At 48.6% G+C, this 21,959-nt stretch overlaps 1 protein-coding gene and 1 pseudogene across 2 annotated transcripts; both read left to right on the plus strand.

Moving 5' to 3' along the window:
- Window positions 1–985: 985 nt before the first annotated feature.
- LOC100602027 (zinc finger and SCAN domain-containing protein 5A) lies at window positions 986–4,643 on the plus strand. Of its 2 annotated transcripts, none has more exons than XM_030819540.1 (4): window positions 986–1,498; window positions 2,153–2,356; window positions 3,215–3,365; window positions 3,625–4,643. In XM_030819540.1, exons 1-4 carry the CDS (start codon window positions 1,115–1,117, stop codon window positions 4,374–4,376), a joined length of 1,491 nt encoding a protein of 496 aa, XP_030675400.1. In that variant the 5' UTR covers window positions 986–1,114; the 3' UTR covers window positions 4,377–4,643. The 2 variants fall into 2 exon arrangements, with proteins under 2 accessions (XP_030675400.1, XP_030675401.1); XM_030819541.1 differs by having other exon boundaries at window positions 3,628–4,539.
- A 4,061-nt stretch (window positions 4,644–8,704) lies between these two features.
- LOC100593721 lies at window positions 8,705–10,589 on the plus strand (annotated as a pseudogene).
- The last annotated feature ends 11,370 nt before the right edge of the window (window positions 10,590–21,959 follow it).

Below are 21,959 nucleotides of genomic sequence, written 5' to 3' on the forward strand. Positions count from 1 at the left end.
TTTTCTCCCCTCTGCAGACCTTCAGGTTGCTTCCCCCATTTGTGGCTAGGAAAGCAGGGCTACATTCTCATAGCTGTTGAACTTGGACAATAATTGATGCCTGGAGAGTATCACTCAGTGGCTCCTGCCTAATGAAGCTAGGTTTAGCAATTAATTTTTTTAAATCTTATTATTGTATGAACCCACTTCTTTAAAATATCAAAGAGCACTAGAGTTTAAATCCATGTTCTGAGATGAGATTAGGAATACAGAAACCCTTAGAGACAGAAGGTAGATGAGTGATTGCCAGGGGCTGGGGTGGGTGGGCGGGGGGGATTACTGATGGAGATGGGGTTCCTTTTGGGGTGATGAGATGATTCTGGAACTAGACAGTGGTGATGGTTGCACAACACGGTGCATGTCTTAGTCCCATAAAATTGTGCACTTGAAGAGAGTAAAAATGATTAAATTTATGAATGTACATTTTACCAAAATAACAAAATATCTGTGTAGGTGCTTAATCCTCATAGGATTCTTTAATGCTGTCCCTTTCCTGGAGCAAGTAAATGTTCTGGAGTTAACAAGAATATGTGTTGGGGGAAAATATTACATTCTAACTCTTTTTCTCTATCTTTTTGCATAATTATGACTAAGGGCTTTGCCTTGGATCTTGTCCTGATGGGAAAACATAAAGGGCTTACGTTATTGTTGCATCAGATTTTAGGAGCTTCATCTAACTACCTTATTGAATTTATAGTCAAGAACAATATTGTTCCAATTGACAGGAAAACTGATTCAGCCTCTGCACAGTGATGTCCTAGAGACCAGAATCCAGGGGGCATTAAGATTTTAAACCAGAGTATGTAGTCAGGTATAGACACTGGAAGATTTCCACTGTGCTGAATTCCATGCCACTGAAGAAGTGGCATCCAGGATGAGGGATTTTGAAGAGAGGGACGGATGGAGTAGTAACTTAAACTAATCAGGCTCATACTTTTCCCCCCCCAGACTTCTGAACGAACAGTGAATCTATTACTGAGAAAAACAAAAGGAAGCCTGTGTAGATAGGTATCAATTAGATACCAGCTACTGGAAGAGTTTTCTCAGAGACTGATTAAAAAATTCTCCACTAGATATGGCTGCAAATTGCACATCCTCGTGGCGTCTAGGAGGACCCTGCAACCGCCCTGGGTCAGAGCTGCCACGGTCAATGGCATCCTCAGAAACTCAACTTGGAAATCACGACGTGGACCCTGAGATTTCTCACGTGAACTTCAGGATGTTCAGCTGCCCGAAGGAGTCGGACCCCGTCCAGGCTCTGAGGAAACTCACTGAGCTGTGCCATCTGTGGCTGAGGCCCGACCTCCACACCAAAGAGCAGATCCTGGACATGCTGGTGATGGAGCAGTTCATGATCTCCATGCCCCAGGAGCTCCAGGTCTTAGTCATGATGAACGGTGTGCAGAGCTGCAAAGACCTGGAGGACTTGCTACGAAATAACAGAAGACCCAAGAAATGGGTGAGTGGGACCCTCGTGATTGGTGCAGGGAAGAGGAGCTGGGATGGGGGCCAAAGAATTCTCCAGTCTCAAATATCAGCACAGCTAATATTGCAAATACCTGAGCTAGGAGATGGACAGGTAGAGGGGGTACAGGGACTCACACACTGTGTGAGGTCAACATGAAAGAAAGACATTGGTAAAATATTAGGCCTGATGGAACGTAGGGAAGGAGGCATTAGAGTGAACTGAAGGGGGGCCCAGAAGTCCCATCCTGAGGCAGGGAAAGTGGTTGGTATCAGAGATGCAGGGATCTGCCTCCAGGTCCCCAAATGAGCCCCTAAGTTCCAACACAAGGTGAGCTGCCATCGGCCAATTGAGTTGGAGTCACCCAGAATATTTCTCCTTGTCTTCCCTTTGGTTGAGAGACCCTTTCATCTAAAGGACCCATATTTATGTACTTAACTAGAATATTCCAGACTCAGGCAGGTGCTGGAGTCTAGAGAGGAAAAAATTCAGACAGGATTGCTGTGTCCACAGAGCTGACTCTGTATCAGGAAGGCAGATTTGAACAGTAATTACAGTAAAGTGTGAGCATTATGGCAGGACCCAGGGAATGTGAGAGCTACTTTCAGGTTCTCATAGTGAGTCTGATTGTCTTTTTTCTCTCTACAGTCTGTGGTCACCTTCCACGGAAAGGAATACATTGTGCAGGACTCAGATGTCGAGATGGCTGAAGCCCCCGCCAGTGTCAGAGATGATCAGAGAGACGTGTCCAGCCAGCGGGTCTCCTCTGTGAACCACATGCTTCCGGGCGAAGGCCAGGCCCGCCGAGAGCTGCAGACCCTGCCCAGGGTCCCTGCACTGTCCAGGAGGCAGGTGAGTGTGTGAGGCCTTGGTGTCTGGGCAGAGGTGGGAGAAGGAACGGGAGGAAATCGTGTGGCCACTGGACTGATAGAGATCTGGCACAGGACAAGATTAGAGCCATTCCCCATGGACATGATGCATCCCCAAAAATTCATTCCTGAGCCATCACAGAGAGGGAAGCCTCATCTACTTTTCCCTCCCCCATGAGAGCTTTTAGCATTTAGGGTGGGGGGTAAGAAATGGTCTCAGTGAAGTCAGGGAGGCAGTTGGCACAGATGAATGAATCGAAGAAGGTCCCTTCCCCATCCAGTTTCCTCAAAGACATTTAATGTAATAATTCAGCAAGGAACTCACTTTCTACAGATTGTCAATTTCTTAATTTGAGGAGTGTTTCTCAACTGAGGTGATTCTGCCTTTCCGGACACATGGCCATGTCTGGAGATATTTTTATGTGTCATTGTGGGGGGTGGTGGGGTCTTAATAGCATCTAGAGGGTGGAGGCGGGGTCTCTGCTCTGCACAGGAGCCCCCCTCCAGGAGGGTGATGCAGCCCCAATGCCAGTGGTGCCACAGCTGAGGGACCTCCACCTAGAGCCATGCTCCTTCCAGCGCCAGGGGCAGGGAGACGTTGGCACGGTGGGGAGAAATATGCTCAGAGAACCAAAGAGTGAAAACCGCCAGGCACAAGAGCTGATTTAGAATATGGAGGGTGCAGATTAGGGACAGATGCAGAAATGAGGTGGTGATGTTTACTTGGGGTGATGGGGTGGTCCATGGGAAGTCTGGTATATCCAGTCAGGAGGGGACAGACATGTCCGTGCTTCCACCAGTTTAGACACGGCAGTCATTGCTCTTGGTTTTTCATCTTCAGGGAGAGGACTTTCTGCTACACAAGAGTATTGACACGAAAGGTGACCCAAAGTCTCCGAGACCCAAGCAGACCTTGGAGAAGGATCTGAAGGAAAACAGGGAAGAGAACCCAGGACTGACATCCCCAGAGCCTCAGCTTCCAAACAGTCCCAGTGAGTGTGCAGACTTGGATCCACAGGGGTTAGTCCCTCTCTTCTGGGGTGCGGGGCTGGGGGCCCAGCATTATCATCCCCTGGGGCTGGCGATCAGCTGCCAAAGCCTCCCCATCCTCCACTTTCCAGAGACCTACAGTCCAATGTCTTAGGCTTGAGGTTGAGGGGAAGTTGTCAGCCAACATCAGTGTCTGGCTGCAATGAGTTTGGTGTATTGAAAATGCGCTTTATTAACTGTGTGTGGAATCCCTTCTTCCAGCAGATCTGCTGAGAGCAAAAGAGGGGAAGGAACCCCCAGAAATAGCCTCTGTGGAAAATGTGGATGCTGACACACCTGCTGCCTGCGTTGTGGAGAGAGAAGCTTCGACTCACAGCGGGAGCAGAGGAGACGCTCTGAATCTGAGAGGTCCCAAAAGAAGCAAACCAGACGCCTCCTCCATTTCCCAAGAAGAGCCTCAAGGAGAAGTCACACCTGTGGGCAACAGAGAATCCCCGGGACAAGCTGGGATGAATTCAATTCATTCCCCAGGCCCTGCGAGCCCAGTCAGTCACCCGGATGGCCAAGAAGCCAAGGCACCGCCACCCTTTGCATGTGACGTGTGTGAGAAGAGGTTCACATGTAATTCCAAGTTAGTCATCCACAAGAGATCACACACAGGAGAGAGACTCTTTCAATGTAATCTCTGCGGGAAGCGCTTCATGCAGCTTATTAGCCTCCAGTTTCACCAGCGAACCCACACTGGCGAGAGGCCCTACACGTGTGACGTCTGCCAGAAACAGTTCACCCAGAAGTCCTACTTGAAGTGTCACAAGAGAAGCCACACAGGGGAGAAGCCCTTCGAATGTAAAGACTGCAAGAAAGTTTTCACCTACAGGGGGAGCCTGAAGGAGCACCAGCGCGTCCACTCCGGAGAGAAACCCTACAAATGTTCCAAGTGTCCGAGAGCCTTCAGTCGGCTGAAATTGTTAAGACGCCACCAGAAAACACATCCAGAAGCCACTTCTCCGTGATTGCCTAATCCGGTCTATGCCTTTTGCACCAAGAAGTGAATGATATTTTTCATCAGTGTTATCAGATGACATTTGACACGTGCAAGGGCGCCTGGCACACAGAGGGAGTGCCCTAGATATGAATTGCCAGGATGTTTGAGTAAATATGTATCCTCCCCACTGAGCTTTGTTTTGTTTCATTACGTCCATTGTTGTCTTATAGGTTGATTTTGGTTTGTGTTGCTGTTCTTTCAATAAACGATCATCTTATTAGTTTTCAGTATTGTATAATGAAAAACTGAGTTTCCTGATTGACATGGGGTTACCCACTGATTTGCTGTAAAGTAAAATTGTCCAAGGAGGGTGGCCATATAAAATACATAATGCCGGCCGGGCGCGGTGGCTCACGCTTGTAATCCCAGCACTTTGGGAGGCCGAGGCGGGCGGATCACGAGGTCAGGAGATCGAGACCACGGTGAAACCCCGTCTCTACTAAAAATACAAAAAAATTAGCCGGGCGTGGTGGCGGGCGCCTGTAGTCCCAGCTACTCGGAGAGGCTGAGGCAGGAGAATGGCGTGAACCCGGGAGGCGGAGCTTGCAGTGAGCCGAGATTGCACCACTGCACTCCAGCCCGGGTGACAGGGCAAGACTCCGTCTCAAAAAAAAAAAAAAAAAAATACATAATGCCTGGTGAAATTTGAGTTTCGGATAAACAATTTTCTTTAGTATCAGAATGTTCTAAATTATTCGTTATTTATCTGAAACTCAGCTTTTATTGGGTATCCTGTAGCGTTTTCATTTTCTTTGTTTTCTTTTTTTGAGATGGCGTCTCCCTCTGTCACCCTGGCTGAGGTTCAGTGGCACAATCACGGCTCACTGCAGCCGCGACCTTCCAGGCTCAAGCAATCCTCCCGTCTAAGCCTCCCCAGCAGCCGAGACTACAGGAGCACGCCACCAACTTGGCTAATTTTTGTGTTTTTTGTAGAGATGGAGTTTTGCCATGTTGCCCAGGCTGGTCTTGAACTCCTGAGTACAAGTGATCCACCTGCCTTGGCTTAAGTGCTGCCATTACAGGCATGAGCCACTGTACCCTGTATTGTTTTTATTAGACTTTAATATAATTATTATATTCAAATTTTTGGAAATAATTTTTTGTAGTGATGGGATTTTTTGTTGCCCAGGCTGGTGTGCTGTGAGCCACCACACCTGGCTAATGACTTTCTTTTTCAGAGCTGTTTTAGGTTCACAGGGAAATTCAGTGGACAGCACAGAGTTCCCCTAGACTCCCTCCCTACACAGCACTGCCTCTCCCCGCCCCACATCACCAGCTGAGCGGTGCACCTGTTCCATCAGTGAGCCTGCCTGGACACATCGCCAGCACCCAGAGTCCATGGTGTTCATTAGGGCTCGCTCTGGGTGTTGTACATCCTGTAGGTTTGGACACAGGCCTCATGAGTATCCACCACTGGAGTATCCTGGGGGATATTTTCACTGCCCCCCCGAATCCTCTCTGCTCTGCCTATTTATCTCCCTGCCCCAGATGGTGTATTTTGTGGCCTAAATTTGGCAACCTCTAAATTCCCGATTTGACTCTTGAACTACAGAGGCATTCGGAGTCTCTGGTGACTAGTTGGTCTTAATGATAGTACCATATCCTGAAGGCGTTGTTAATCCACAGGTGGGTGGACCCCAAATTCACAGCTTCTGATTGAGCAGACCTGGGGTGGGGCCTGAGAGTGTGCATTAAAACATAGAATTCATTTTAGAATAGCTTTCTAGAGTCCATAGAGCTCGCTAATGCCTCACACAGCTTCCCCCATGGCCAACATGGTTCATTAGTATGACATCTTTGAACTGACTGGAGCAATGAACTGACTGGATATATTGCAGTGATCTAAGGCCCATACCTTATTGAGGCCTCCTTAGTGTTTACACAATGCCCTCCTCTTCCTTCCTCCGCATCCAGGACACCACATTGCCTTGAGTTTTCACGTCTCCCTAGGATCCTCTTGGTGACAATTTCTCAGATTTTACTTGTTTGGGATTACCTGAGAATGTACATTTTAGGTGGTGCTGATGCTGCTGGTCTTGGGAGGACATTTTATGGATGGCTGATTGAGCTGACAGGCAGAGTCCTGCAATCTGCAGAGGTCTGGAAAGGTCCCTTCCCAAATAGGCTGGATTCATTTATTAAAGGCCACTTTTGTAAGACTTTGGTTCTTGTTATTTTAATTTAAAGGAATTTAATCGAAAGACACAGCAAAGAGATGCCTCATAAAATAATTGATTACAAGGGAAATACAATATGTTGAAAGTTAAGTGCAGAATAGACAGGACATCCTGGGAGCAAGGATTCAGGGCCGGCTGCTCCCAACGATGAGACAGCGAAGACCCGCTCGAGGAAGACTCCCTTTATGGGAGTCTCAGATGATTACACCTTGAGGGGGTGGGAAGAGGTGTTACTAGTAAGCATGTTCTGGATGGTCCTCTGGGCACACAGGTGCAGTAGCTGTTCACACGTCTCATTAGCGTCTTAAGCGTCTTAAGTCCCCACCCAGGGGTGTGTTTTTTACTATCATACCAAGCAAAGTGTCGGTTTGTGGATGGGTAAGAGCAACGTGTGCATTCTCTCTACAGTAGAAATTCCCTACAGGAGATGGCCTTGCTTGAATGAACTCAATTCCAATGTGAACGCTGAGGCTTACTGTGTTGACTGTACAGTCACCACGCATGCAGCATCCTGAGGACGTGAGCGTTTCCTTGACTGCCTATCCTGCCTCACCCAGGTCCCTTTCGGAGTAGCATTCTTTGAGGCAGGGACCTGGAATCCACCATAAAATGTACATAGACTCCCCTTTCATTCAAGAAGTGGAGGTAGGGGTGGGTGGTGGTTCTCCCTTTTGGTGATTGGGTCCAACCTTCTTCACCAGACATAGAAAATGTGTTGATAATACCACCTGCCCACTTAATTTCAATCATGGTGCTCTATGATCCATTAATGACACCCAATGTTTCTTTAGAGCTTCATTTTCTAATTTGGCTACATGTTGGAGTCACTTGAGGAGCTTTTAATATTTTTTTTAAAGCAATGCCTAGGGTCCAGCCCTAAGGCAATGATGTGATTGGCTGAGGATGTGGCCCCAGTGTTAAGAGTTTATAAAACTCCCCAGGTGATCTAACGTGTGGCTGCGTCTGGCAGGTCGATTTTCATTTTTTTCTTTTTTTTTTTTTTGGAGACAGAGTCTCGGTCGGTCACCCAGGCTGGAGCGCAGTGGCGCGATCTCGGCTCACTGCAAGCTCCGCCTCCCGGGTTCACACCATCCTCCTGTCTCAGCCTCCCAAGTAGCTGGGACTACAGGCGCCCACCACCACGCCCGGCTATTTTTTTGTATTTTTAGTAGAGACGGGGTTTCACCATGTTAGCCAGGATGGTCTCGATCTCCTGATCTCGTGATGCGCCCAGCTCGGCCTCCCAACGTGCTGGGATTACAGGCATGAGCCACTGCAACTGGCCTGCTTTTTTTGTTTGTTTGTTTGTTTTTTTGAGATGGAGTCTCGCTCTGTCACCCAGGCTGGAGTGCAGTGGCACGATCTTGGCTCACTGCAACCTCTGCCTCCCAGGTTCATGCCATTCTCCTGCCTCAGCCTCCCGAGTAGCTGGGACTACAGGTGCCCACCACCACGCCTGGCTAATTTTTTGTATTTTTAGTAGAGATGGGGGGTTTCACCGTGTTAGCCAGGATGGTCTTGATCTCCTGACCTTGTGATCCACCTGCCTAAGCCTCCCAAAGTGCTGGGATTACAGGCATGAGCCACTGGGCCCGGCCTGCAGGTCAGTTTTCTGATTGCCTGGTCACTCCAATTCCTTTTCTCTCATGGAGATCAGTGAGTTCATTTCCATGGCAGAGTCATGCACCTCCATTCCCAGTCTAAAGAAAGTACACTCGGCCGGGCGTGGTGTCTCACACCTGTAATCCCAGCACTTTGGGAGGCCGAGGCAGGCAGATCACAAGGTCAACAGATCGAGACCATCCTGGCCAACGTGGTGAAACCCCGTCTCTACTAAAAATACAAAAACTAGCCAGGTGTGGTGGTAGGTGCCTGTAGCCCCAGCTACTCAGGAGGCTGAGGCAGGAGAATCACTTGAACCTGGGAGGCGGAGGTTGCAGTGAGCCAAGATCACACCGCTGTACTCCAGCCTGGGTGACAGAGCAAGACTCTGTCTCAAAAAAAAAAAAAAAAAAAAAAGGAGGTAGGCTCCACTGTCCAACCCTGGATGGGTGTCTCCCCTGCTGTACCTGGCTGCATGAACCACTCCAGGGACTGCCCCTCATGGCTAAGGGCGCACATGGCCCCGGTACTGGATGCACTGGCGCCTGGTACTGCTGCTCCTCAGCCGCCTGTGTGCTCTGGTTGATGCTCCAAGCCAAGAGGTTGATTTATCTGATGCCCTCAGTGACGACAAAAACAAGATACCTGCTGCAACCCCAAAAAGCCCCGTGCTAGAAATGACAGAGTTGAATTTAGAAGGTGTCCTTTTTGGCAGAGAAACAACAGTGCAGCACTGCCTGATCCTCCCAAGCTGGAGCCAAATCCACACCAGCCAACCTGGCCCACCTGGTGGCTTTTCAGACTCCGACCTTGCTGATGGGACATCAGGTGGGGAGGGAGGCCGTGGCCGGGCCATGGGAAGAAGGGGAAAGAGAGCTGCTCCCCTGGCATGATCCCTGGGGTCTTGGAGGCTGGGCAGGTCAACATGGCTGGAGTTGTTTCTAGCTTTCTGGCCTCCCAGAAAAAGGAGCTGGGAAGCTGGGCTCAAGCAAGTCTCCTGCCTCAACCTCCCAAGTAGCTGGGAATACAGGGGTGCACCACCACACCCGGCTAATTTTTTAATTATTTATAGAGATAGTGGACTCACTAAATTGCCCAGGCTGGTCTCCAACTCCTGGGCTCGAGCAATCCTCCTGCCTCAGCCTCCCAGAGTGCTGGGATTACAGGTGTGAGTCACCAGGTGTGCTCACGGTGCCTGGCCCGGGTTCCTTTTCTGCCAGCTTGGAAGGGCAACCCCATGACTGAATGTGATTCTGAGGATGGCTCCACAGTTAGATCCTTGTGACAGTGCATCCACCTGAAACGCTGCACGTCTGAACTGGGACTGTTAACACCCGTGCCAATACAAATGTGGGGTGCCAGGAAGTGTCTGCTGATATTTGTGGGGGAAAAATCTATTTTGTTTACCTACTGTATCAAAGGAAAATTTTGGGGAGAACAAGAGTATCGTTTTATATCAGGGGTGAAAACAAGTTACAGATCTGCAAAAAAAAAAAAGAGAGAGAAGACAGTAGGGCGATTTCTTAGAAAAGCAGAGGGATTTCGGTCTCGGCCTTCGGGCTCCCTCCAGCGCCATCGGCCCGGCGCTGCCGCCAACGCGAGCATGGATGGGCCGCTTCTTCGCAGAGAGCGTTGGACCGGGGCCGGGCTCTAGGCGCGGCATCCGGCCCAGGCTGGAGGGTTCGGGGCGGAGGCCCGGGGGCTGCGCGCGCCCAGGGACCTTCCCCTCACTGGCTCTCCTCTGGTCTGCAGCCGCAGGGCCGTAGGCAGCCACGGCGCACAGCCAGAATGGCGTGATCTCGAAGCCCCACTTCCGCAAGGACTGCAGCGGCGCGTGGCCACGTGGTTCAACCAGCCGGCCCGGAAGATCCGCCGGCGCCAGGCCCGGCAAGTCAAGGCGCCCGCCTCGCCCCTGCCCCGCGTCGGGGCTCTTCCGGCCCATCGTGCGCTGCCCCAGGGTTCGGTACCACACGAAGGTGCGCACGGCCGCGGCTTCCGCCTGGAGGAGCGCAGGGTGGCCCGCACGCACAAGAAGGTGGCCCGGACACCGGCGTTTCTGCGGATCCGAGGAGGCGCAGTCCCTGCAGGCCAACGTGCAGCGGCTGAAGGAGCCCCGCTCCAGACACATCCGCTTCCCCCGGAAGCCCTCGGCCCCCAAGAAGGGAGACAGTTCTGCTGAAGAACTGAACCTGGCCGCTCTGCTGACAGGACCGGTCATGCCCACCCGGAATGTCTATGAGGAGAAAGCTGGAGTCATCGCTGAGGAGAAGAATTTCAAAGCCTTCGCTAGTCTCCGCACGGCCTGTCCCAACGCCCGGCTCTTCGGCATACGGGCAAAAAGAGCCAAGGAAGCTGCAGAACAGGATGTTGAAAAGAAAAAATAAAGCCCTCCTGGGGACTTGCAATCAGTCAGCGGTCATGCTGGGTCTCCACGTGACGTGTTTCCTGGGAGCAACTGGGCCTGGGATGGGGCTTCGCGGCTGTGACTTCCTGGCAGCGGGTTTGGGGTTTTCTTGAAAGACGGTCCAAGCCCTGGATTATGCCTTACTTTCTGTGTTAAAGCACTGTTGGTTGTTTGGGGGAAAAAAAAGAAAGAAAGAAAAAAGAAAAGTAGACGGATTTGCCAGGCACGGTGGCTCACGCCTGTAATCCTTTCACTTTGGGAGGCCGAGGCAGGCGGATTGCCTGAGCTCAGGAGTTCAAGACCAGCCTGGGCAACACAGTGAAACCCTCCCTGTCTCTACTAAAATACACAAATTAGCCGGGCGTGGTGGCGGGCGCCTGTAATCCCGGCTATTCGGGAGGCTGAGGCAGGAGAATTGCTTGAGCCTGGGGGGCGGAGCTTGCAGTGACCCGAGTGCAGTGACCCACTGCACTCCAGCCTGGGCGACAGAGCGAGACTCCATCTCAAAAAAGGAAAAAAAAAAAAAAAGAAAGAAAAAAGAAAAGAAAAGAAACGTGGAGGGATTCGTTGTGGGTGAGGTTGCTTCAAGCTGGTTTGGCACAAGAGCTTTCTAACCATTCCTTATCTCTTTAGAAGTGACTGATCCACCCACCGCCAGGACGGCTCATCAAACAATGGAATCATTTAACCTTATGGCGCACAGCTGTGATATCCAATCATCTTCAGATGCCAAGCGTGTCCTCTCATTTCATTCTCAACACAATAACGAGCGGAGGGCGGGGACCATTTCAAAGACAAAACGTGGACACCGTTTTTACAGACAATGATGTTTGCACAAAATGATTGAAATGACCTGGCTTTCACGACGATCCAAAGCTAAATAGAAACAAGCATAAATCTCAACTCAAGCCTGCCAAGCCCCATCCTGTAGGCACATGTGAAATGTGAAAACTTGACCCATTGTACTAGTAGGTGGAGCTGCCACTATTTCAGTCATTGAATCGGTCTGACACATAGAATTGGGTTGACACTGCCGACTCCTAAAACTAGAATCTAGACATTGCAGGTACATCACTCACAGCTCCAACGAATGCCTCTGCCTTCACGGAGTAGCTTTCTGACTTCCGTCTAGCATTTTCACAGAAGATACTTTGAAAACAGCCTGTAGAGCTGACCGTGTTGGCTCATGCCTGTAATCTCAGCACTGTGAGAAGCTGAGGCAGGTGGATAGCTTGGGCTCAGGAGTTGAAGACCAGCCTGCCTGGGCAACATGATGAAACCCCGTCTCTACAAAATATGCCAAAAATATATATATATATATATGAGGCCTGGTGGTGCACACCTGTAGTCCCAGCTACTGTGGAAGCTGAGGTGGGAGGATTGTTTGAGCCTGAGAGGTTGAGGCTGCAGTGCGTTATGATCATGCCACTGCACTCAAGCCTGGGTAACAGAGCAAGACCCTGTCTCAAAAAAAAAAAAAAAAAAAAAAAAAAAAAAAAAAAAAAAAACCGAAAGAAGAAAAAAGAGAAAAAAGATAACAGCACATATAGGGGAAGGGGAGGAACCAGGAGCTCAGTGAGGATGGCAACAGAGTCATCCAGGTTGATGGCTGTTGGCTTGACCATGAGTACTGAAAGTTGAAGTGGGGAGAACTGGTCAAATGCTGAATTTGTTTTTAAGAAAATCCTGGCCGGGCGTGGTGGCTCATGCCTGTAATCCCAGCGCTTTGGGCGGCCGAGGCAGGCAGATCACTAGGTCAAAAGATCAAGACCATGCTGGCCAATGTGGTGAAACCCCGTCTCTACTAAAAATACAAAAAAATTAGCCAGGCGTGGTGGTGGGCACCTGTAGTCCCAGCTACTCGGGAGGCTGAGGCAGGAGAATTGCTTGAACCCCAGAGGCAGAGGTTGCAGTGAGCAGAGATCATGCTGCTGCACTCCAGCCTGGCGACAGAGTGAGACTCCATCTCAAAAAAAAGAAAAAAAAGAGAACCCCTTATCCCCTTATCTTTTTCGTATAGTTTTACTGAGGCATAGTTGATATACAATAAATCACACATATGCAAAGGGTACAATTCAATGAAGTTTAGAATACTACTCAGCAGTAAAAAGGAATCATTGATTACACCCAAGAACATGGGTGAATTTCAAAATAATTATGAAGGTGAAAGAGGAGAGATAGAAAAGGAGTACATAAGGTATGATTCCATCGCTAGAAAATTCTACCACTAGGCGGGGCACACTGGCTCATACATGTAATACCAGCACTTTTTGGGAGGCCAAGGCAGGCAGATGGCTTGAGCCCAGGAGTTCAAGATCAGCCTGGGCAGCATAGTGAGACCCCAACTCTACAAAAAAATAGAAAAAATTAGCCGAGCATGGTGATGTGTGCCTGTGGTCCTGGCGACTTGGGAGGGTGATGTGGGAGGATTGGTTAAGCCTGAGAAGTTGAGGCTACAGTGTGCTATGATTGCGCTACTGCACTCCAGCCTGGGCAACAGAGCAAGACCCTGTCTCAAAAAAAAAAAAAGAAAAAACGTAAAAATAAGGAAATTCTGTCCGTGATCTGTAGTGACACAGAGAACACCAGTGGTTGTCCAGGGGTGGAGTTGTGGGAGGGACAGATGATGAAGAGCCTGGGGAAGCGTTGGAGGATGGTGGGAGTGTTCAGCTTCTTGACGGCAATGACTTCACGAGTATGTACAAATGTCAGAACTTGGACTTTGGACATGCAGGCACAGGAACCAGCTAGAGGAGCTGCTGCACAGCAGTGTAAATGCACCAAATGCTGCTAAACTGTACAGATAAAACAGTTAATTTTATGTTGCGTGAAATTCATATCAATAAACACATTAATTAAGGTATAGGATTTGTTGAGAGATTGAGTGTGTCATGTGAGGGAAATGCGGGAATCAAGGATAACCCCACAAATCTTGTGGATTGCACATCAAGGGGGCTGGAGCCACCTTTACGTGAGGTGGGGAAAGATGTGGTTGGTCTGGGATGTGTGGTGATTGACAGGTCTGTTAGGCATCCAAGACGAGGGAAACTCCACATTCCCATGAGGGAAGGATGGTGGTTGGTCGCACATTCTCAGAGAAGGCATTATTTTCTTTTTGTCATTATTATTATTATTAACTTTATAAATTTACATATAAAAATGGTACATATTCAGGGCATACAACACAATGTTTTGATACATGTATACAACGTGCAATGGCTAAATCAAATAATTTGACATATATGCAACCTCACATACTTATCTATTTTGTGGGATGGGAACATTTACTTATTCAATAGGGTCTGGCTCTGTTGCCCTGGCTGGAGTGCAGTGGCGCAATCACAGCTCACTGCAGCCTTGACCTCCATGGCTCAGGCAATTCTTCTGCCTCAGCCTCCCGAGTAGCTGGGACTACAGGCGTGCACCACACGCCCAGCAAATTTTTGCATTTTTTGTAGAGACAGGATTTTGCCATGTTGCCAGTCCAGTCTGGAACTCCTGAGCTCACACAATCTTCCTGCCTTTGCCTCCCAAAGAGCTGGGATTATAGGCATGAGCCACTGTGTCCAGCCTGATGAGAACATTTAAAAATCTACTATGTTAGGCCAGGTGCGGTGGCTCATGCTTATAATCCCAGCACTTTGGGAGGCCGAGGCAGGCAGGTCATGAGGTCAGGAGTTTGAGACCAGCCTGACCAATATGGTGAAACCCCATCTCTACTAAAAATACAAAAAGTAGCCAGGCACGGTGGCACGTGACTGTAGTCTCAGCTACTCAGGAGGCTGAGGCGGGAGAATGGCTTGAACCTGGAAGGCGGAGGGTGCAGTGAGCCGAGATCATGCCATTGCACTCCAGCCTGGGCAGCAGGGTGAGACTCTATCTCAAAAAAGAAAAAAAAAATCTATTATGTTAGCAATTTTCAAACATACGATACATTGCTAATGGCTGCAGTCACCATGTTGTACAACAGATTTCTACACACTTTTCCTGTCTAACTGAAATTTTGTATCCTTTGACCAACATCTCTGCAATTTCCCCAGTCTCCTGCCTCCCTCAGCCTGGGTTACCAGAGGCTGGTGACTTCTAGGCTGAGGACCTGATTTAGAGATCCTCAGCTGGAGGAAGTTTTATGACACCACATACAGCTTGATGCCAGGAGCACCCACCTCAAGCTAGAGGTATGGCACTTATGTATCCGCAGGGAAACAGACGCATACTCTAGGGTTAGCTGTCTATTTATTAGACTGGAAACCTCTTGAAGGCAAGGACTGTACTCTGTACCTCTTTTTATCTTTTTTTTTTTCTGAGACAGTCTCGCTCTGTCCCCCAGGCTGGAGTGCAATGGCGCGATCTCAGCTCACTGCAACCTCTGCCTCCAGGGTTCAAGTGATTCTCCTGCCTCAGCCTCACGAGTATCTGAGATTACAGGCGTGTGTCACCATGCCCAGCTAATTTTTGTATTTTCAGTACAGATGGGGTTTCACCATGTTGGGCAGGCTGGTCTCGAACTCCTGACCTCCTGATCCGCCCGCCTCAGCCTCCCAAAGTGCTGGGATTACAGGCGTGAGCCACCACGCCCAGCCTGTCCTCTTTTTATCTTAAACACTCATTATGATTGGAAAGCTGAACTTCAGTTAAGCAGATAATAGGGAAAACTCAGATAACCTGGCCCTACTCTTTTCCTGCTTCAACACTGGTTCTTCTTTATTCTGCAAGTTTCATGAGAACAGAGACTTTGTCCTACTAATTTTTTTCATACTTTTTTTCTTTTTCATCTTTCTCTTTATTTTGACACATTATGGCATGAAATACATTTCTTTTTTCTTTTTTTTTTTTTTTTTTTGAGACAGAGTCTCACTCTGTCACTCAGGCTGGAGTGCAATGGCATGATCTCAGCTCACTGCAACCTCTGCCTCCCGAGTTCAAGCAATTCCCCTGCCTCAGCTTCCCAAGTAGTTGGGATTATAGGCGACTGCCACCATGCCCAGTTAATTTTTGTATTTTTAGTAGAGACAGGGTTTCACCATGCTGGCCAGGCTGGCCTCGAACTCCCAACCTCAGGCGATCTGCCTGCCTCAGCCTCCCAAAGTGTTGGGATTACAGGCGTGGGCCACTGTGTCCGGCCCATTAAATACATTTCAAGAGGTACTGGGCTGGTCCTTGTTTGGTCTCTGGTGATTTAGATGAGGCAGGACTGAGCCCCCAGGAATGTGAGTATTATCTCAAAAAGTGAGTAGCAGCTACTGTGCAAAGTTCAAAGGCCCAGGTCAAATCCTGGGCATATCCATGGGTGTGTGGTAGGGCGCAGACTCCAGCTCTCATGCAGGAAAGAACAGGAGTGGAGATTTTTCCATCCTGGGTGTCTGCCATAGTGGGTTCCTTAGTGTCTGATTCTTCAGTGGAAACGTTTACCCAACACCAAAGACCACTTAGGGCATAAATGCTTCATTACCCAGCTTCCTGGCTCATATGCATCTGGCATGTGGCTGGACTGAGTCAATACACATTGAAATAATATTGCTACCCCTCTCTGTGTTTCTAGGGTCTCTATTCCAACGTGGCGCGTCATTTCCTAAAAGTAACATTTTTCAATATGTCCTGGAGAAACAGTGGTCCTGAAAGATGTTCAAATCACAAAACAACGAAACAAACAAAACCATGGCTCCATGGCCATATAACCATCATTCCCTTCTTGGGAACTTTTAATGAACGTGACCACATTGAAAAGCCAGAGAAGTCTAGTTAAACACTGCTTATGTGGGTTTAAGTGCTTATTTTTTAATTTCTGTTTTATTAGCTTGCATGAAAAAACATCCTCACAAATGCAACAAATAATAAAAGAAAGAAATGCTTACCTTATTTTAATTTAAAAAATCAATACCATGGAAGTTTCAGATGTGTTTAATGTACACATGGTTTTTAGCAGCCCAGAGTTCCAAGTCAGGCTGCCTCAATGGGGTTGCTGTTTGAGTTATAGGGATACGATAATGCTCAGCCTCTCACCCGTGGGTTTCTGCTTGGAGATGACCTGCTTTTTTAGGTAAAACCAATGTATAACCACCTCCACGTAATTATGTATGACGTTGTCTGTCACCTCTGCCTCTTCACCTTTAAAAACCCCTTACTCCTGGCCGGGCACAGTGGCTCAGGCCTGTAATCCCAGCACTTTGGGAGGCCAAGGTGGGCGGATCACGAGGTCAGGAGATCGAGACCATCCTGGCTAACACAGTGAAACCCCATCTCTACTAAAAATACAAAAAAATTAGTCAGGCGTGGTGGCGGGCGCCTTTAGTCCCAGCTACTCGGGAGGCTGAGGCAGGAAAATGGCGTGAACCCGGGAGGCGGAGCTTGCAGTGAGCCAAGATTGCACTACTGCACTCCAGCCTGGGCGACAGAGCGAGACTCCGTCTCAAAAAAAAACAAAAACAAAAACAAAAACCGTTACTCCTAAGCCATGGGGGGAGTTCAGGTCTTAAACATTAGCTGCCCGATTCTGCTTGCTTGTTGCCCTGCAAATAAATGTCTTCCTTTCTCTCACTGTAAAAGCTTCTCGTGTCTGTTTGGCCCGAGTGCACTCGGCTAGCAGAGCCCAGTTCCGTTTGGCTGGTGTTGGGATGATTTTTCATGTCGACCTCACCTTCTTCTGCATTTTCTTTGAAGTACAGCTGTTTTTTTCTGGGAAGCCAGAAAGCTAGAAATAACTGCAGCCATGTTGAACGGCCCAGCCTCCAAGACCCCAGGGATCATGCCAGGGGAGGGGGTCTCTTCCCCCTTCTTTCCTGGCTGTGCTTCCACCTTCTTCCCCACCTCATGTCCCATCCCCTTTTCAGAGTCTGAAAAGCCACCAGGTGGGCCAGGTTGGTTGGTGCAGATTTGGCTCCAGGTTGGGTAGATTAAGCAGTGCTGGGTTGTTGTTTTTCTGAAAGCAAGGGCACCTTCTGAATTCAATTCAGTCATCCCTAGCATGGCCCTTTTTGTTGTTGTTGTTTTTTGAGACTGAGTTTTGCTCTGTCACCGAGGCTGGAATGCAATGCTGGGATTACAGGCATGCACCACCATGCTCGGCTAATTTTTATTTTTAGTAGAAACGGGGTTTCACCATGTTGGCCAGTCTGGTCTCAAACTCCTGACCTCAGGTGATCTGCCCACTTTGGCCTTCCAAAATGCTAGGATTACAGGGCTGAGCCACCATGCCCGGCCGCACTGGGCTTTTTTGAGGTTGCAGTGGTTATCTTGTTTTCACTGTCACATCAGGTAAATCAAGCTCTTGGCTCAGAGCACATAGGTGGATAAGGAGCAGCAGTGCAAAGGCCACCCAGTGCCACATGTGCCCAGAGCCAAGAGGGGCAGTCCCTGGAGTGGTGCATGCAGCCAGCCACAGTGGGAGGGACCCCTGTGCAGGGTGGGTGGGAGCCAGGGGTGGAGTCTACCTTCTTTAGACTGCGAATGGAGATGCAGGACTCTCCATGGAAATGAACTCACTGATCCCCATGAAAGAACAGGAGTTGGAGTGACCAGGCAATCAGAAAACCGACCTGCCAGACTCAGCCACACACGAGATCACCTGCAGAGGTTTTTTTTTTTTTTTTTTTTTTTTTGAGACAGAGTCTTGCTCTGTCCCCCAGGCTGGAGTGCAGTGGCGCAATCTCGGCTTACTGCAAGCTCCGCCTCCCGGGTTCACGCCATTCTCCTGCCTCAGCCTCCCTAGTAGCTGGGACTACAGGCGCCCGCCACCACGCCTGGCTAATTTTTTGTATTTTTAGTAGAGACGGTGTTTCACCATGTTAGCCAGGATGGCCTCGATCTCCTGACCTCGTGATCCGCCCACCTCAGCCTCCCAAAGTGCTGGGATTACAGGCTTGAGCCACTGCGCCCGGCCTACCTGCAGAGTTTTATAAACTCTCAGCACAGGGGCCACATCCTCAACCAATCACATCATTACCTTAGGGCTGGACCCCAGGCATTGCTTTTTAAAAAAATATTGAAAAAACTCCTCAAGTGAGTCCAACATGTAGGAAAATTGGGAAATGAAGCTCTAAAGAAATGTCGGATGTGGTTAATGGATCATAGAGAACCGTGATTTAAATTAAGTGGGCAGGTGGTATCATCAACACATTTTCTGTGTCTGGAGAAGGATGTTGGACCCAATATCTAAATGGAGAACCACTACCCACCCAACATCCACTCTTTGAATTAAACGGGAGTCTGTGTACATTTGATGGCAGATTCAGGTTTCTACCTCAAGGAATCTTTCTCCTAAATGGACCCGGGTGAGGCAGGATAGGTAGTCAAGAAGGTGACCATGTCCTCCAAATGCAGCACCCATGGGGACCGTACAGTCAAAACAATAATCCCCAGCCTTCACTTTCTAATTGAGTTCATTCACACAAAACCATCTACAGAAGGGAGTTTTCCCTGTAGAGAGCATGAACATTTGATTTTACCTGTTCACAAACTGACCCTTTGCTTGTTATAATAGTAAAAACACACCCCTGGGTGGAGACTTAAGATGCTAAAGAGACGTGTGCACAGCTACTGCACCTGTGTGCCCAGGAGACCACCCAGCACATGCTTACTAGTAACACCTCTTCCCACCCCCTTGTGTGTAACCATCCGAGACTCCCATAAAGGGGAGTCTCCCTTAAGCGGGTCTTTGCTGTCTCATCCTTGGGAGCAGCCGGCCCTGAATCCTTGCTCCCAGGATGTCCTGTCTATTCTGCACTTAACTTTCAAAATCCTCTATTTCCTTTGCAATCAGTTACTCTATGCTGCATCTCTTTGCTGTGTGTCTCTTGATTAATTTCCTTTAAATTAAGATGACAAGAACCAAAGTCTTACAAAAGTGGCCTTTAATAAATGAATCCAGCCTATTTGGGAAGGGACCTTTGCAGACCTCTGCAGACTGCAGGACTCTGCCTGTCAGCTCATCCATAAAATGTCCTCCCAAGACCAGCAGCATCAGCACCACCTGAAATGCACATTCTCAGGTAATCCCAAACAAGTAAAATCTGAGAAATTGTCACCAAGAGGATCCTAGGGAGACGTGAAAACTCAAGGCAATGTGGTGTCCTGGATGCGGAGGAAGGAAGAGGAGGGCATTGTGTAAACACTAAGGAGGCCTCAGTAAGGTATGGGCCTTAGATCACTGCAATATATCCAGTCAGTTCATCGCTTGTGGCAAATGTGCCATACTAATGTACCATGTTAACAATGGGGGAGGCCAGACGTGGTGGCTCACACCTGTAATGCCAGCTCTTTGGGAGGCCCAGACGGGCGGATCACTTGAGGTCAGGAATTCGAGACCAGCTTGGGTAACATGGTGAAACCGCATCTCTACTAAAAAAATACAAAAATTAGCTGGGTGTGGTGGCACACACCTGTAGTCCCAGTACGTGGGAGGCTGAGGTAGGAGAATCGCTTGAATCCAGGAGGTGGAAGTTGCAGTGAGCCAAGATCGGGCCTCTGCAATCCAGCCTCGGTGACTGAGTGAGGCTCCATCTCAAAAAAAAAAAAAAAAAAAAAAAAAAAAAGAAAAGAAAACAAACAAACAAAAATAATAGGGGAAATGATGTGGGGACAGTAGGGAGCTCAATGGACTTTAGAAAGCTATTCTAAAACAAATTCTTTTTTTTTTTATTTTAAGACTGAGTCTGGCTCTGTCGCCCAGGCTGGAGTGCAGTGGCACGAACTTGGCTCACTGCAACTTCTGCCTCCCAGGCTCAAGCAATTCTCCTGCCTCAGCCTCCTGTGTAGCTGGGACTACAGGCACATGCCACCACGCCCGGCTAATTTTTGTATTTTAGTAGAGATGGGGTTTCGCCATGTTGGCCAGGCTGGTCTTGAACTCCTGACTTCAAGTGATTCCCCCGACTCAGTCTCCCAAAGTGCTGGGATTACAGGCGAGAGCCACCGCACCTGGCCTACAAATTCTATGTTTTAATGCACACTCTCAGGCCCCACCCCTGGCCTACTAAATCAGAAGCTCTGAGTTTGGGGCCCCCCGTCTCTGGATTAACAACGCCTTCAGGATATGGTACTATCACTAAGACCAACTAGTCACCAGAGACTCCGAATGCCTCTGTAGTTCAAAAGTCAAATCGGGAATTTAGAGGTTGCCAAATTTAGGTCACAAAATACACCATCTGGGGCAGGGAGATAAATAGGCAGAGCAGAGAGGATTCGGGGGGCAGTGAAAATATCCCCCATGATACTCCAGTGGTGGATACTCATGAGGCCTGTGTCCAAACCCACAGGATGTACAACACCCAGAGCGAGCCCTAATGAACACCATGGACTCTGGGTGCTGGCGATGTGTCCAGGCAGGCTCACTGATGGAACAGGTGCACCGCTCTGCTGGTGATGTGGGGCGGGGAGAGGCAGTGCTGTGTGGGGAGGGAGTCTAGGGGAACTCTGTGCTGTCCACTGAATTTCCCTGTGAACCTAAAACAGCTCTGAAAAAGAAAGTCATTAGCCAGGTGTGGTGGCTCACAGCACACCAGCCTGGGCAACAAAAAATCCCATCACTACAAAAAATTATTTCCAAAAATTTGAATATCATAATTATAATAAAGTCTAATAAAAACAATACAGGGCACAGCGCTCATGCCTGTAATGCCAGCACTTAAGGAGGCCGAGGCAGGTGGATCACTTGTACTCAGGAGTTCAAGACCAGCCTGGGCAACAAGGCAAATCTTCATCTCCACAAAAAAAACACAAAAATTAGCCGAAGTGGTGGTATGATCCTGTAGTCCCAGCTACTTGGGAGGATTAGACTGGAGGATTGCCTGAGCCTGGAAGGTCGCGGCTGCAGTGGGCAATGATCCTGCTACTGCAATCCGGCCTGGTTGACAGTGGGAGACCCCATCTCAAAAAAAGGATAGAAAAAAAATAAAAAAGAAAACTATTTAGGATACCCAATAAAGGCTGAGTTTCAGATAAATAATGAATGATTTAGAACAAGCTGATACTAAAGAAAAAAATGTTTATCTGAAACCCAGATTTCCCCAGGCATATCCTGTATTTAATCCGGACACCCTCCTTGGACAATTGTACTTTACAGAAAAACAGTGCGTAACAGCATGTCAATCAGGAGACTCCGTTTTTTGTTACAAAATATTGAAAACTAATAAGATGTTTATTGAAAGAACAGCAACACAAGCCAAAATAAACCTATAACAATAAACATAATGAAACAAAAACCAAAATTCACTGGGGAGGAAAAAGATTTAAACAAACATCCTGGGAATTCCTATCTAGGGCACTCGTCTGTGTGCCGGGCGCCCTTCATGTGTCAAACGTCATCTGATAACATCGGTGAAAAATCTTCATTCACACCTCCTTGGTGCAGAAGACAGACCCGATGACATAG

This window comes from Nomascus leucogenys, chromosome 10 (assembly GCF_006542625.1).
Source record: "Nomascus leucogenys isolate Asia chromosome 10, Asia_NLE_v1, whole genome shotgun sequence".
Lineage (NCBI taxonomy): Eukaryota > Metazoa > Chordata > Mammalia > Primates > Hylobatidae > Nomascus > Nomascus leucogenys.

Excerpts from the sequence above, each read along its gene's own strand:
- LOC100602027 (XM_030819540.1), top strand. The coding sequence starts at position 1,115 with ATGGCTGCAAATTGCACATCCTCGTGGCGTCTAGGAGGACCCTGCAAC. Across the intron at positions 1,499-2,152 it reads ACAGAAGACCCAAGAAATGG|TCTGTGGTCACCTTCCACGG; the intron begins GTGAGTGGGACC and ends TTCTCTCTACAG. Across the intron at positions 3,366-3,624 it reads TCAGCTTCCAAACAGTCCCA|CAGATCTGCTGAGAGCAAAA; the intron begins GTGAGTGTGCAG and ends CCCTTCTTCCAG.